A 14,706-nucleotide genomic window follows, 5' to 3' on the forward strand; every position below is an offset into this window, starting at 1 on the left:
ATTTACGGTCTCGTACTTCGTCTCGTTTCTTCTTAATCACACTTTCGATCGATTCTAATCTCTCTTTGGTCGCTGGATAATTCGAGTTACATATTCTTAGATCGAATCTTTATACCTTCTTAAAACATATGATCTATCTTGATAATCGAATAAAACTAGGGAATAAGGATATATATATATATATATATTTTATAAAGGAAGAATGATATGTAAATCGGGAAATAAAGGAGCATGGATTTTTCTTGTTTCGTTTCTTTTTTTATGCGTAAAATCACAAGGATCTCTCTTCCATCGGATTTGTTCGAGTCGACGATACATCCTCGTAGAAATAAACGAGCCAGTGGTTAACGCAACGGAGGCGTCCATCACCGCCTCCACGTCCGTCCACTAACGTCTTCTCGTGGTAGATACTTTTTATTTTTCTCTTTCAAGGGGGTAGGAAGACCGAAAGAAGCCACTCGCAAATTAGTCACCGGGTCCAGATTACGAATGGACCACCTCTCTGCAAAAAGGCCCCTTAGGTATCCCGTTTCAGGAACGTTAAGAGAAATTAAACGAAGTACTTCGACTCGAGCGACTCCACCTTTTAAAGGTGGTTCCCGATGACACGACTCTCTTCGTCATCCCTCATACTATGTTACTTTTGTTTCATCCTCATTCCGTTACATTGTACGAACATACAGAAAGAAAGAACCAAAAACAAAGAATTTGGAGAAAAATGATTGCTATTTATTTAAACGATAGACTAACTTGTTACTTATTAAATCACACATGTAATAAAATGAATTTTCTTTAATTTCCAGGTACAAGCTACCGATCCGGATTGCGGAGTTAATGCTATGGTGAATTATACCCTGGCAGCCGGAAGATTGGAAAGCGAATTGCTTCAAGCACGTAGCGACACAGGAGACATTTGCGTGAGAGCACCGCTAGATAGAGAAACTGCTCCCTACCTTGAGATTCCCGTAATCGCCACCGACAGAGGTGAGTTTCCCAAACAAGATATATTCCTACTCACTTACCATTAGGATATCGAAAATATTTGTTGTTCTTGAGGAAACTCCGCGTCACCTAAGTTAGATGAGTATCGACGTATATATAACATACGAACGTATATCGTAGAAAGTTTGAGTCAGATCATGATAATTTACGAGCGACATAGGCCCGTTAAGCCTTGTCAATTTGTTAAGCGATTTATCGAGCGCTTTTAGCGCTACGAACCGAGCAAGTTTGCCGAGTGTGTCTAACCAAAATAGGCGAACGCGACCTGCCCGTTAAACGCTGCGGGCGAACAATGCTTTCTTCCTGATGCTCGTATGTAGCTTTTATTCCTTCGTTGTGCGAGAGAACACGCGATCGGGCAGGTGAGCCGCACCGATACTAAACAGAAATAAACAAATAAACAAATAAAGAATGAAAAAGGGAAAAAGACAGAGATAGAAAAAGGATATGGAGAATGCACGCAACGAAGAAACACAAGAAGAAGAAGAAGAAGAAGAAGAAGAAGAAGAAGAAGAGAAGGAGAAAGAGAAGGAGGAGAATACGCAGGAGCAAAAGGAGCGAGGCGTGAGAGGTGGCTATCGCCGCGCCAACATCTAGTAGCCCTGTAATAGGCTTTATGATTTATGTCGTCGCTGAATTCTGTACCCATTTTCAATAGAATACGACTGCGTTCCTCTTCTTCTTCTTCTTCTTTTTCTTCTTCTTCTTCTTATGGGAAAACGTACGGCTTAGCTTAGCATCGATCCATTGATCGCGGAGATGTCCTGGCGCTACGTTCCTACGACAAGCTTTACCTACTTGCTTTTAGTCCTTTCAACTTTTCAACAAGTTTAACTTATCGTTTTACAAATTCTTTATAATATTATTAAAAGTGAATATTTTGAAATGTAACTTTTAGAAATTGATTTGAAAAAGAAAATTGAAAATACGTGTAAATTCTACGTGTTATTTATTTTACATATTTTTATATGAATAACCACGAATTTATTATTATCTAATGAACGGTCAGACGTTATGTACACGTACCACCATAATTCACGTAATTCTATACGTTTTAGTTTTAAGAATAATAAAAGGAAAAAAAAATATGAAAAAAGGAAGAAGAGTCAGAAAGAAGCCGCACGTATCCCATTGTCGCAAGTTCGCACCGTTTTGCAAATAAGCACGTTTGTATGTACTCGTAGCTCGTACCGTAATTGTCGCTCGTTATCGATACGATTGTTCGACGTGTGCATGCGCGCGCGTGCACACAAGAGTACTTGGGCTGGGGGTGTCACACATGAAGATCGAAGACTTTGCCGGCAAACACGAGATACACAATAGAAAAGGGCCCGGATATGACGGCGATCCCTGCAGCGCGTAGGAACCTTCCTTCCTTTTGCAAGATAGAGAAAGAGAAAGAGGAACGGTGCGGAGGTTGCACTTCTTCTCGTGTGATTTATATCACCCACTGGCGTAGCAGTGTATACTTACCTGCACTACCACAACTACTAACAGTATGTCTAGTAATACTACCACTACCACTACTCGTTACCGTCCCATGTTGTCTACACTTCTCTTCTTACCTTCCCTTTCCTCTCTCTCTCTCTTTGATCGTTCATGCTCCTGTTTGCTCTTAGCTACATGCTGGGATGGTGTAAGACACTGATGCTCATCTCTTTCTCTATGTCGATAGAATTTTCATTGATTGTACATTTTATCTATTAGATTATCTGCCTTATTTTTTAAATCGTTCTTTTTTTTACAAGTAAATATTTCAAACGTAGAATTTCAGCTGTTCGTAGGCACTACCTACTTACTTTGTCTGACCATATATTTCATTTATTACTTATGTCATTACATTGGATAGGATTACACATGAATATCTCCCGAACTAAAAATCGTAGACACTTCAAACAATTCTTATTAATGTTACCAATATACAAATTTGAAACAAAGAAGATATATTTGAATTTATATAAAGTAAAGGAGGTACGAAGATTCAGGATAAAAATGTATTTACGTAGATCGTTGGTCCGAAGATTACGAGAACTAGGAAAGTTAACCTATTGCTTCTTCGACGGAATCATCGAACAGAAAGGCTGAAGATAAGTCGAGTTGAGTCTTGTCTTGTATCTCGCGTTAATGGCGAAGGATAACGGTTGGATACGCGGTGGTGATCGATAATTATTACCTACGAGCGAGGTTGCTTTGAATCACGCGCTGAGATCCGCACCATCGAATGAACCATCATCCTATACGCGAGCTTATAAGATCACCTCGAGGTGTGTGTATGTGTGTGTGTTACTTTGTTTCAAGTTAGAAAAGAGAAAACAAGGAATATGAAAGATAACAGAACCTATACTTTTGAGTATAAATTATACAAACTATAAACGCAAATCTTCATTTAGTTCAATAAAACATTTTTAAAAAGTGTCCACCACACTTACAATTAGTATTATTATTCGTTCGCAAATTTCAAGCGTATCATTGATTTTCTTTTTCTACATTCTTTTTTATATCTTTAAAAATTTCTTTTTATATCATATACATATATATATTCCCTTAGGACTCACGATTACGTTTATTTAACTTCACATCGAAATCCTCTTATCGAGCCAAATAATGTCGGCGTAGTGAACGAAACTACGAGATTTACTTCGAGCAAAGTCGTCATAAATCACTAGAATCCTGCTTACCGTCGTCCTTTTTTCGAGTCCAATCAGCCGACCGTTTTTTATTTTTATTTTTTTTTATTCTCTCGCTTTCTCTATCGCATTTTGCATATAAGTACCTATACCTACTACCTCTCCTTCGACAGTTGAAAGAAAATTCATTCAAGGGAGAGGACTTCTTAATGAAAAATAAAAATAAAAAAATTGTTATCTTAATGAAAGACATCCAATGATAATCAAGATCATTGTATAACATAATTGTATAACATAAGAATGATAATGATTCAACAGTTTTGATTAATCGTAAACGATAAGTTAAGAATGTCTCCTTTAATCCAATTAAGAGGATTACTTTAGTCATATAAATTATAAACCTATAAATAATTCTTATCACGAGCGCATAATCGTAGGTCGATTGCTTTGACCGTAATATGGAATCTTCCGATTATAGAAGACATGTGTTCAACAAATGTATATCTATGTGTATCTATAAGCATGTGTGTGTATGTGAGAAAGAGCGAGAATGAGAGGGGTAAGTGTTAATATCAAAAGACAGTATGTAAATCGGGTAATCCGATGTTTAAACGGTTTACACCCGTAACTCATAGTAATGTATGGACTCGAGTGCTCGAAGGAGCTCCGAGCTGAGAGGAGATTTATAGGTACTAGTGTCATTGGAGTCATGCGTCAACGGCCAAGTTTTCCCCTTTCGTCCCTCGAACCTTTCGACCACCACAGCATCTTCACCAAGTCTGGGGGAGCTTATACTGAGAAGAAAAAAAATTACCTGGCTTTTGCTCGCTGAGAAGAAGACCAACTTCGTTGCATTCTCTGCAACAGTAACGAAGTCAATGGAAATTCTCATCGCTAAATGTATCAAATGAAAAGTAGAAATTAGAATACGAAACATAATGTAAATCAATATTTAGAAGTTTGATTATTTTTCATGATCGTTGCATCTTCTGCTTTTTTTTCTTGAAATTTCGTATTCAGCGTAGGATCAAAGGGCGGCAAAAGGGAATGGTTAGGTGTTTCCGAAGGACTCAGGGGTGTATCAAGTTTCAAGGCGAGTACATCGAGCACGAACACAGCGACATCGGAGGTGACTTTATTGACACCGGCATCATAAATCTTCGAGACTTAACTCCCACCTCCGTTATTCTCGACATTGTCGTACTCGTATTTCTTCCCCCTCGTCCCCTTTGAGTCTTTTTTTTTTAAGTTTGTGCGTGCGTGCACAATTCGGCGCACATTCGTAGCTAAGCATGAAATTTTCTTACCTTGTATAACGTTCGAACGAATGCGGGCGTACAACAAGCTCACAGAGGTTGTGATACAAACTCTAACAAGAGTTACTATTTTATTATTTATTTTTTTACTTTGAGCTGAATTACATTATACCATCGATATTGTGTATACATGATTATGTATTATATTTACGATCATCAATAGTTTACAATTGTTGAACATTTTAAAAGGTTCATTCGTTGAGAATATTTCAATACTTCCAAGTTGAGCACCGCGTTTAACCATCGATAGCATAAATCTTTCTTACATGTCTTCGTATTCTTCTCAGTACCGAAAATGGACTCATCTCTATGATCAGTTGCGTGAAATTAAAAAGACCAGGTTCACGAGTATCAAAGTACACCGAATCATTCCAAACATTCCTAAACCATTTCAAATAAAACTTATGAAAAATAAAACTTAATTAACATATTTTTATTTTGTTTCAGGTGGTCTCAGTACAATAGCAATCGTCCGAGTACAAATAACCGATGTTAATGACAACAGTCCAATATTTGAACCACAAAAGTACAACGTGACTTTAAGAAGTGACGTCCCATTTCAAGGACCAATATTAAGGGTAGTAGCGAGTGACCTAGATGCAGGATTATTTGGACAAGTTGCATATAGAATAACCAGTGGCAATGAAAATGGAATATTTCGAATAGATCGAAACACCGGTGAACTTCACGTTTCTAGGCCAAGTCTTCTTTCAAGATCAGCTTCACACCAACTTAATGTTACTGCCACCGATGCAGCTGGATTGAAAAGTACCGTCGATGCAGAAGTTAGAATAACGATGTCCTCGCAAGGACACAGGACTTGTGAAAGACCACGATACGTTCTCTCAGTTAAAGAAAATCAACCACAAGGTACTGTCGTCGGTGGTATCAAGGATACTACATCATCATTATCAGGTAAGTCAAACTCTATATCTTCACTTTTTCCATAAATACAATTTTTAGTTTAATCTTAGATTGAAATCGGCAATGAATCAATTTTATTAAAAATGAAAAACTACTGGCAGTAGTTAAACGATCTTTATCAGTTTTCTTTTAGATTGCGTTTCTAAATGTACCGTGTGAATGATCAAGGTTAAGATTCCGTTATGTTAGAAATACTCTCAATCTAAAAGATCCCAGAGAAAAAAAATATAGAAGTGCAACGTAGCATGTAACTCCAACGATCGTCGTCAGAAGTACCTAGTTCCGTAGTAATCGCAATAGCTTCGGGGGTCATCGAGAAGATCGGATAAAGAAGTTATCTAAAAAGTTTTAGAAACGCGTTGGCATCTTTTCCTCGAGCTAGGCAGACCTCGCGAAAACGTATTCCACGCGCTGTGCTACCGCTTTAGCATAGTCGCGTCACGAGAGTGGATACGAAGAGAGGAAGGACTGCGACGAAGAAGAAGAAGAAAAGGAGGTGGAGGATGCGAAAACGCCTACGTGGCGATTCGGTATACCTACAAGCACGTGCAAAGTACGATACACTATCGTAGGTAAAACGAGCTTGCTCTCGAGAATATTCTTCTCTTCTTCTTTCTTCCATTGCTTCTTCGGTTGGTTCTCTCCAACCAAGAGAAAGAGAGTAAGAAGAGGTAAGAGTAGTTGGTATGAGCAAACAGCATGTAAATCATACGAGAATATCTATTCAACGTGATAGGAACGTGGAACGCGCGTCTCGTAAGGATAACGCGCCATGCTCGTCACGGGTACTTCGTGCTTGGCTTCGTGCCCACAGGATTCGCAGTTTTCCTTATTGGTAACGACCCCATTTTGACTTCCATTCGGATAATTTAAACTCGTATTGTCGTACCTACCTACATCCTCTCCATCTCGTCTCTTTCTTTATTTATTTCTTTCGTGATCTTTTTTTATTTTTCTTTTTTTTTTCATTTCAATCAACTAACATAGAAAACCCTGATGGATTGTCTGGGATCTTTAAACTCGAACAAGTTGATTTTCACCATGCGGGTCCTTCGTTTTTTAACGAACGAAAAACCTTGAATCAATACCCAAGGTAGTAGAGTAGATTAAAATAATTTCATAAAAGAGTAAGAAGAAGAAAAAAATAAGGGAATAAGCGAAGGTCCGTCCTGATGCACCAAGTAGGGTTTGTAAGGCGAGTGGAGTGGGAGGTGGGAGGAGGGAGGGGTGGGTGAGGTACGTAAAGGAAAAGGTAAAAGGTAAATGGAGGGAGGATGAGAGGTACGTATCCGTGTTTCCACACTGGTGGTACATCCGATGCAAGATACGGCGCGTCACGACCTGCGCTCACCGCGCCATATACCCGGTGCACCGTGTAAAGTGTCTCGGCGTGCATCGAGCACGGCTCCACGGTACATTATAGTCCCGACAATGGCGGATAGTTTACACGGTGGTGCCTTACCGGTGGTGGTCGTATTGTTCGACCGCCATGGCCCGCATATGCAGACCTCTTGCATATCAATGCGGATACTTTCGCGAGAGGGAGAGAGAGAAAGAACGAAAGACCTTATCCACCTTCTTCTCTCTTTGTCATATTATTTTTTGCGAACATTTCTTTTTCATCGGAAATATAACACGAATTTCAAAGGTAATCTTGTTCTTTTTGTACCACTTTTTTTTATTGAAGAATTTGACGCAACGTTACGATCATTGCTATCCTTAATGACGTGAATTTTTGCACGTTTATTCGTAAAAAAAAATGCCATTCATGCATATTGAAATGAACTCATCTACTTTAAAGTAAGTACATTTACGTTTTTCTTTTTTTATACCCCGAAACGGTCTTCAACTCTTGCCATTTAAGCAAGATCGTTCCATTTATCGAAAGTCGCTGATATCCTCTGGATCGAATCGCTGATTTTAGTCGATGATGATGAGACAGACAGAGAGAGAGAGAGAGAGAGAGAGAGAGAGAGAGAGAGGAGAGAAAGGAGTGGGCCACGCGTCCACAGAAGAACCTGTTCGCGCGAGAAGATGCGGCCCGGCGTGCGAGTTCGCAATATTTGACACACAGCAGCCAATCAGATTATCAGATTAAAGTTGAAGGGAGCCGGTGAACGTTTGTGAGCGCTTGCGCACAAGGCACTCTATACGTACACACAGACACTACGATTCGCATCGATGCTCAGCAGCAATCTTTTCCCCTACCCCCCCATTTTACGACACCTGTTTCGATGAACACGAACTCGTTCTCCAGATGAAAGGAAAGGAAAAAGAAAAAAAAACACCATGAAAAAGTTTACGATAGCGAAAACAGGACAAAGGAATATTGTTGTTGCCCATTTGAATTTATCCTTGAACAAAAACTTCCAGAGAAATCGAAATATTTGAAATAATTGTGAAAATTAATCTAATGAATAATACACTCGCGAATTAAACCAACATGTCAAGTGTGGATGAAATCAAATGAAAGAAGAGGTGGAGATTCTAGAAATGGAGAAAAACGGATGACGCGGGACTTGTCCCCTCGAGGTCGATACTTAAAAACACTTGGAAGTAGACGAAGTCCTTATTGGGTGCGTCGTTCGAGAGGTGAACATGCCGGATACTGTATCCTTCCATAAAACCTCGCGACAAAATGAGGAACGGCTTTCATTTTACGGCCGAGTTTATAGCACCTCCAGAGAGGGAGAGAAGAAAATCATCGGTCCGCATCAGATCGGGTACAAATGAAATCTACCAGTCTTATCTTATCTAACAAAACAACTGGCCGCTCCTAACTTTTTAGATATTCTATGCATGTTTGAAAACAAATCTTCCAAAATCACTAAAACAGAGAGAACGAACGTTCTTTTTAACGTGGATCGATTCTGAATTTGAATCATTCAAAGGAAAGGATTCTCAAGAAATTCTGATATACCAGAGCTGAAGAGGAAGGAAACACAATCGAATACCATGACACCCGTGACATGAAACAAGATCGATATGAACGTACAACACGACGATAGTTTGTCTTTTCTCTCGGATGTACGAATCAAAGACAGAATGAGAAAGAAAGAAAGAGAGAGAGACCTTTCTCCGAATCGTTTGAAAGTACATCGGAAGAAACGATAACGACGGTAACAAGCGTCTTCGTTAAGGGTTTAAACGTAATCGCAATAACGATCAGGACTTTCGTATTCTCGCTTCGACGAACTTTCTCGTAACGATCGTAAGTCTCGTAAGAGTACCTAAGTTCTCAAATCCAATTCGATTTTCATCGTACTTTTAAAGGGTTAAAATCAAATAAAAGAAAAGTAAGTAAGTAAGAAGTATCCAGTCTTAAACGTCCATCTTGGTTAAACTCGTGTTCAAAGTTCCCCGAGTTAATCGAAAATACTGGTTAAAATGGTGGCAAGAGTTTGAGGACAGGCAAGGGATTCCATCCGAACTAGCAGTATTTCGTACTTTTCGGAGCCTGAGATTCTTCGTCCCAAGAGAATGCGCCTCGTGTGCCGTTGAGAGAAGGAATAAGATGAGAAGGAGGTGCAGGACCGTCGTCGTCGTCGTCGCCGTCGTCGTCGTCGTCGTCGTCGTCGTCGTCGTTGTCGAGGTCGCATAAATCGTCGCGAGTCGGATTCCGGGCAGCCGAACGCAAGCTGCCATTGTCCAAGACTTTTTGCCCCTCTCTTTCTACTATGAAAAAGAGAAAGAGAGTGAACTGCTAGCTGCTATGGAGCTGCACTCTTTGCATACGCTTTAAATATCACCGCTCCGTTCGCCTTTGAGGCCCCCTCACCCTCACCGAATCCTACTCCTCCCCTCTTTCTCGACGTGGAATGAGATACGAGGGATTGCCAATGTGAAACTTGACGATTCCTTTTCGTGAGAGAAATTTTTTGACTTAAATTCCATTTCATTTCCTTTTTTCTTTTTCTTTTTTGTTAACAACATGAAAGTTGAATTTTTTCGAAACGTTTTTATTGTTCCTGCTCGTGTCTTCGTAAATTCCACGATAACGAAAGCTTCGTACCCAGTTGCCGGTAACAATAACGTTAACGACAAATACGCTTACCAAAAAAAAAAAAAAACGATTCGGTTCCTCTAATGGAAAAAAATACTAGATGGAGATAATTATTTCTACACGATCAGGTCTAAACCAATGCTGATTGTATTAGCACCGGTTTATATTCCAAGATAATTTGAACTCCATGACAAGAGTCATTTAATTTATTTATCGCGTCTCGTAAAAAAAACCCTTCCTTTTTTTCACTCATTTATCCCTGCGTCTACTTAAATCTCATCATCGTACTTTCTGTCTTTTCATTCCAAAATAAACGAGATAGAAACAGGATTCATTTGATTTTTATCGAACATCTTTTGTACCGATAAAAAAGAAGATAATATGAACGATCGAGTGAGTCTCAGCGTTTCCAAAATTCTTTGTAAGCGACGAATCTTTTGGTTCGTTTAACGATTGCTATAAAGATTAAACTACTTTTTTCATGGTCGATTAAAATCCATTCTCGAGTTTCTTGAAAAATACGCGTGATGAGGTCTTTCCGAACTTGGTTGAGTACACAAATGGAATTGTGACAGGCCTACGTTGAGAATACTGGGATTGTTTTATTTCAATAAAATTGCTTAAAAAGGAAACCTTTTTCTTCATTTTTTTCTGTAACAAGATTTTATTATACGAATATGTAGTTGCCTTTAAAAGTTCTTCTCCATCGCAATCGTCTTGTCCACCTTACATTAACTTCGTGCTTACACCGGACTTGCAAATTTTCTGCGACCGTCGTCGTCGTCGTCGTCTGTTGGTTGGTTGGTTGTTCAGTCCACGAAACTACTCGCTGAATATCCTCGACTTTCTGCATCTCGAGCGAAGGGATTTCTCGAAGAGAGTTCCGTGCTGAAAGATCCGCGGTTTGAGATAGCAAAGAGTTTCTTTTCTCTCTCTCTCTCTCTCTCTCTCTTCACCATGCAACGACGAATGCTCGCGGTCTGATTTGCGTAACTCCGTTCCCGGAATTTTGTACACCCCCTTTCGTCCCTTTCTCTCTCTCTCTCTGTCTCGTTCACGTTTATATTTCTATCCTCTTTCGGCACGTAGAATTCGGAGTAGAAAGAATTTAAATAGAATCAAACTGATTCAATTACCATCGCGTTCAGAAAGTAAATTGGACCGTTTCGATGTAGAAAGGTTACAAATCGAGCAAAATCCGATCGGCAATAACGATCATTCTTTTTTCCCGATTGTTCGCCATGCGTATTTCGACTACTTTCTGCAATTCCTATATATATATCTAGCATAGAGAAATGTGCACTATTAATTAGATTGAAATTGCATAATCAAGGATATCGGTAATGATCGGTAAGTCTCGTAATTCGTACGAGTTTACCTCTATTAAGTTTTCCGTGATTGTAGGAAAGTAATAAAATCTATGTTAAGAAAATGGTTTTCGCATAAATACTTAAATATTTTCTAGATCGATACGTAAGCTCAATTACAGATAAAAGGATTCAGAAACTAATGTTTAGTTCTTCCTTTTCCTCTGGTATTAACATCGCCATGAGAGAGATGGGTAGACAAACGGGGAAGATGGGTGAAGGGAGAGTAAAAGAAGCTCAGCTCGGAGCACGTATGATAATCCCAGTTGGCTTCGCTCGGCGGGCCTCAGCACCCGTTTATATCATTTTCGACAGCGGCTGTTTATTGCCCGATGCAAATCGTTCTCTCTCTCCGTTTCGAGAGGGACGACCTCGTGGCATCTCGGCAAAGTACCGCGACGCTGTTGATCTTCTTGGGTTTTGCTCTTTCTCCATTCTACAACTCTTCTCGAAGAATCTTTTCCACTCTAGTTTATCACATCATTAGCAAATTTTATTGCACAATACCAACCCTCAATTCGTTCCACCGTTTAATCTCCGTTTAGAAATCCAAAACGTATTTCTTTTTTGCTTGCAACATTTACTAATAAATCAAATAACTAATTACAAGATTTGAAACAACGAAAATTTGAATAAAATAAAACGAAAGAAAAAAATAGAAAAGCGTCGATAGATTTGGAAAAGGAAACAACAACGTGCTTGATCGGGTTCTCTCAAGGCTAGAAAAAATGTTAAAGCGAGTAACCTCGGTGAATCGGTGGAATCCTTAGATGCTCGTAAGATATACCGAAGCGCGCGCACCTCGGTACGCCTCGGTATCTCGTCTGAACCGTATACGAAGCGTTTCTCTCCCTCGCACATATATACACATACAAGTTGAATGCATACACACCTATACCTATACCTATAGCACGATCGCTGGTTATTGGAAGACTCGGCTTGTACTACCGCAGTGGGTACGACGAAAAAAGTACGCTCGGGCGTGCAGAAATCACGGCTACTTTTACGACGTGAATCTAATGTGTATGTGAGAATTGATGTAGGATGTGTGCGTGTATGTATGTCTATGTGGGTATAGATACGCCGAAGATACGGTGCATATGCCGCGATCCTAGATGTTGTAAAAGGCCAACGATAGACCGGCTCTCCCTTTTTCCCTCTTCTTCCCTCACACAATCCCTCTTTCGTATATGATGCACCTCCTCGACCCTTATCTCGCGCCTCGTTATCGCCGTTTACCATCGCCGCTAGCATAGACGTTTTCTCCATCCCTTTTACTCCACCCTCTCTCTCTCTCTCTCTCTCTCTCTCTCTCTCTCTCTCTCTCTCTCTCTCTCTCTCTTTCTATCTTACTGACAATGTATGTGTGTGTATGTGAAAATATAGGTATCTATACGTCCTTCTTCTACTACTGATGCATTTCTCTCTCTACCCATCTCTTTCTATCTTCCTATCAGATATCTTATGCCGCTTCGATTCGAACCTCTTTAAGCTCGTGCCTCACTTTGGAATTTCGACGAGGGAGAATTACCACAGGGTAATACTAGATGAGATTGTTTCCTTGCAAAAGAGGATGGTAAACTCGTTCGAGAGAAAGAGAGAGAGAGATCGTTCAACGTTTTCACGCATTTAACTTTTTTCCACGTAATTGAGGAGGAAACTCTTGAAGAATATCTTTGATTATACGTCATCGAATACGAACGAATTTAATTTCAAGAAGTTAGTTCTATTTTTGAAAATATATATTCGTGTTTTGGAATGATAATTTTTGAAATAAATTATAGTAGAGTAACAATACAAGAGAAACATACGAATATTATTATTTATTCATCCCCCGTAGTTAGAAACACAGATCGAATAGGCTTGTGAATCTGAATCTAGGAGGCCCTAAGTTGGTAAGACAACGTCTACCGAGCCATGTACGCAGAGTTTTGAACTTGTAGGAAAGAAATCTTCTTCCTGCGAAAAAAGGGAATAGCAATGGTAGTAGTAATAGTCGTAGTCTTTGGTGGTAGGCTCGCGCTAGCTAATGTCGAGCATCATTTTAATTTATTTTCGCGTCGTTGGATGCCCAGCAGCCTTATTGTCGCCGTCCATTGTCTTGTCTTTCTTGCGGTGCAGCGTCTTGCTAGAGAAACTCTCTTTCTCTCTCTTCCGTTCTCTCTTCTTCCTCCTCCTCTTTCTACTCCTTATTCTCGTTTTTCTTGAGGGAACATAGCCAACCATTTAGCCGCGTCCTACTCCAGGACGTCTTACGCATGTACGAAGCCCTATTCGTTTGTTTACCGATCTCCAATGCGAGCGTACGTTTCTTGCACTATTGTGCACTACTCCGATGCACGGCTCTTGCTACGATCCTCGACGTAAGTTTATACGTGTATATCCTCCTACCAATGTTTTAAGAAAACGATTTCCCTTATAGTATTTGTAATCCCATTTAAATGTGATACCACATTTCAGTAAAATTATATTATATTTTGTGTTTTTTATTAGTTTGTAAAAAAAAACAGGAATAAGAACATTTCTTTAGTATATGTTTTATACGTGACACAAAACAATTTTTCAAATATTTACTCGAATGAGAAGTAAAACACGGGTTTGACTTTTTTTCAAGGAGACGTTACATTCGAACGACGACTCGCGACACTCTTCGAAACTGAAGGAAAAACGATCTCGTAATTAAATAATGATGATTAGCCCCGGGATTCGCGGTAGAGTCTAGCAACGCGATGAATGCGATGAAGAAGCGATATCGCGGGTAAAGGAACGTTGTCGTTGACGGGGGTCTGCTCGTTCTTCTTCTATCTTCTTCTTCTTCTCCTTCTCGAGACTATCCGGCTTTCTCCGAGCCGACTCGCGACCCTCTCCTCACATTTCAATCCTTTACGTCGATTCGTTTAAGGAATATATATTGACGTGTCGTGGCACATAGACGCTAGGAGGACTTTACGAGACAAGATCAGGCTAACTTCAATCCCATATACCTAAAACGATTTCTCTTACTATCGGTAACTTTAATAACTGTATAACATGCTATACACGCAAACATATACGAATTAGTATGAATTTCTTTTGATTAGATTAATAAGAAAATAATTGTTATATTACAATTAATCTAATTAGTAATTACCACGATCTTACATAATTCTAAATTGTAAAAATAAAATGAGGAAAATGAGAGGAGATGGAAAGAAGTTAGGTAGTTCTATAAGAAAAAAGATGCCCATATTTAGAGCGGTAGGGCTCGTAATTCGGCGGGTTACGGCTTTGCAAAATGGACTCCCCACTCTATCTCTGTTTCTTTATTTATGTTAATTTTTGTTTGATCGTCGATAGGGTAGCACGGTGATGTCGATGAAAATGTTTTCGTTGGTGTTGGTGGTTAAGAGATGGTCAGGCGACAAAGTATTTACCGTAGGCGATTACGACTTTTTCCTGAACGATCGTAAATGCGCGAGTTTCTCTCT

General features: G+C 39.5%; 1 protein-coding gene across 1 annotated transcript in view; it reads left to right on the forward strand.

Annotated features, from left to right (window-relative positions):
• Positions 1 to 824: 824 nt before the first annotated feature.
• Positions 825 to 14,706, forward strand: part of LOC107066250 (dachsous cadherin-related 1) — a 47,631-nt gene continuing 33,749 nt past the window's right edge. Inside the window, exons 1-2 of the mRNA XM_015320721.2 lie at positions 825 to 984; positions 5,393 to 5,860. Of these exons, the coding sequence (XP_015176207.2) occupies positions 840 to 984; positions 5,393 to 5,860 (613 nt within the window). The 5' untranslated portion in view covers positions 825 to 839. The remainder of the gene's footprint in view (positions 985 to 5,392; positions 5,861 to 14,706) is intronic.

This window comes from Polistes dominula, unplaced genomic scaffold, assembly GCF_049000335.1.
Source record: "Polistes dominula isolate Pdom_NZ unplaced genomic scaffold, Pdom_raw_medaka contig_16, whole genome shotgun sequence".
Taxonomy (NCBI): Eukaryota; Metazoa; Arthropoda; class Insecta; order Hymenoptera; family Vespidae; genus Polistes; species Polistes dominula.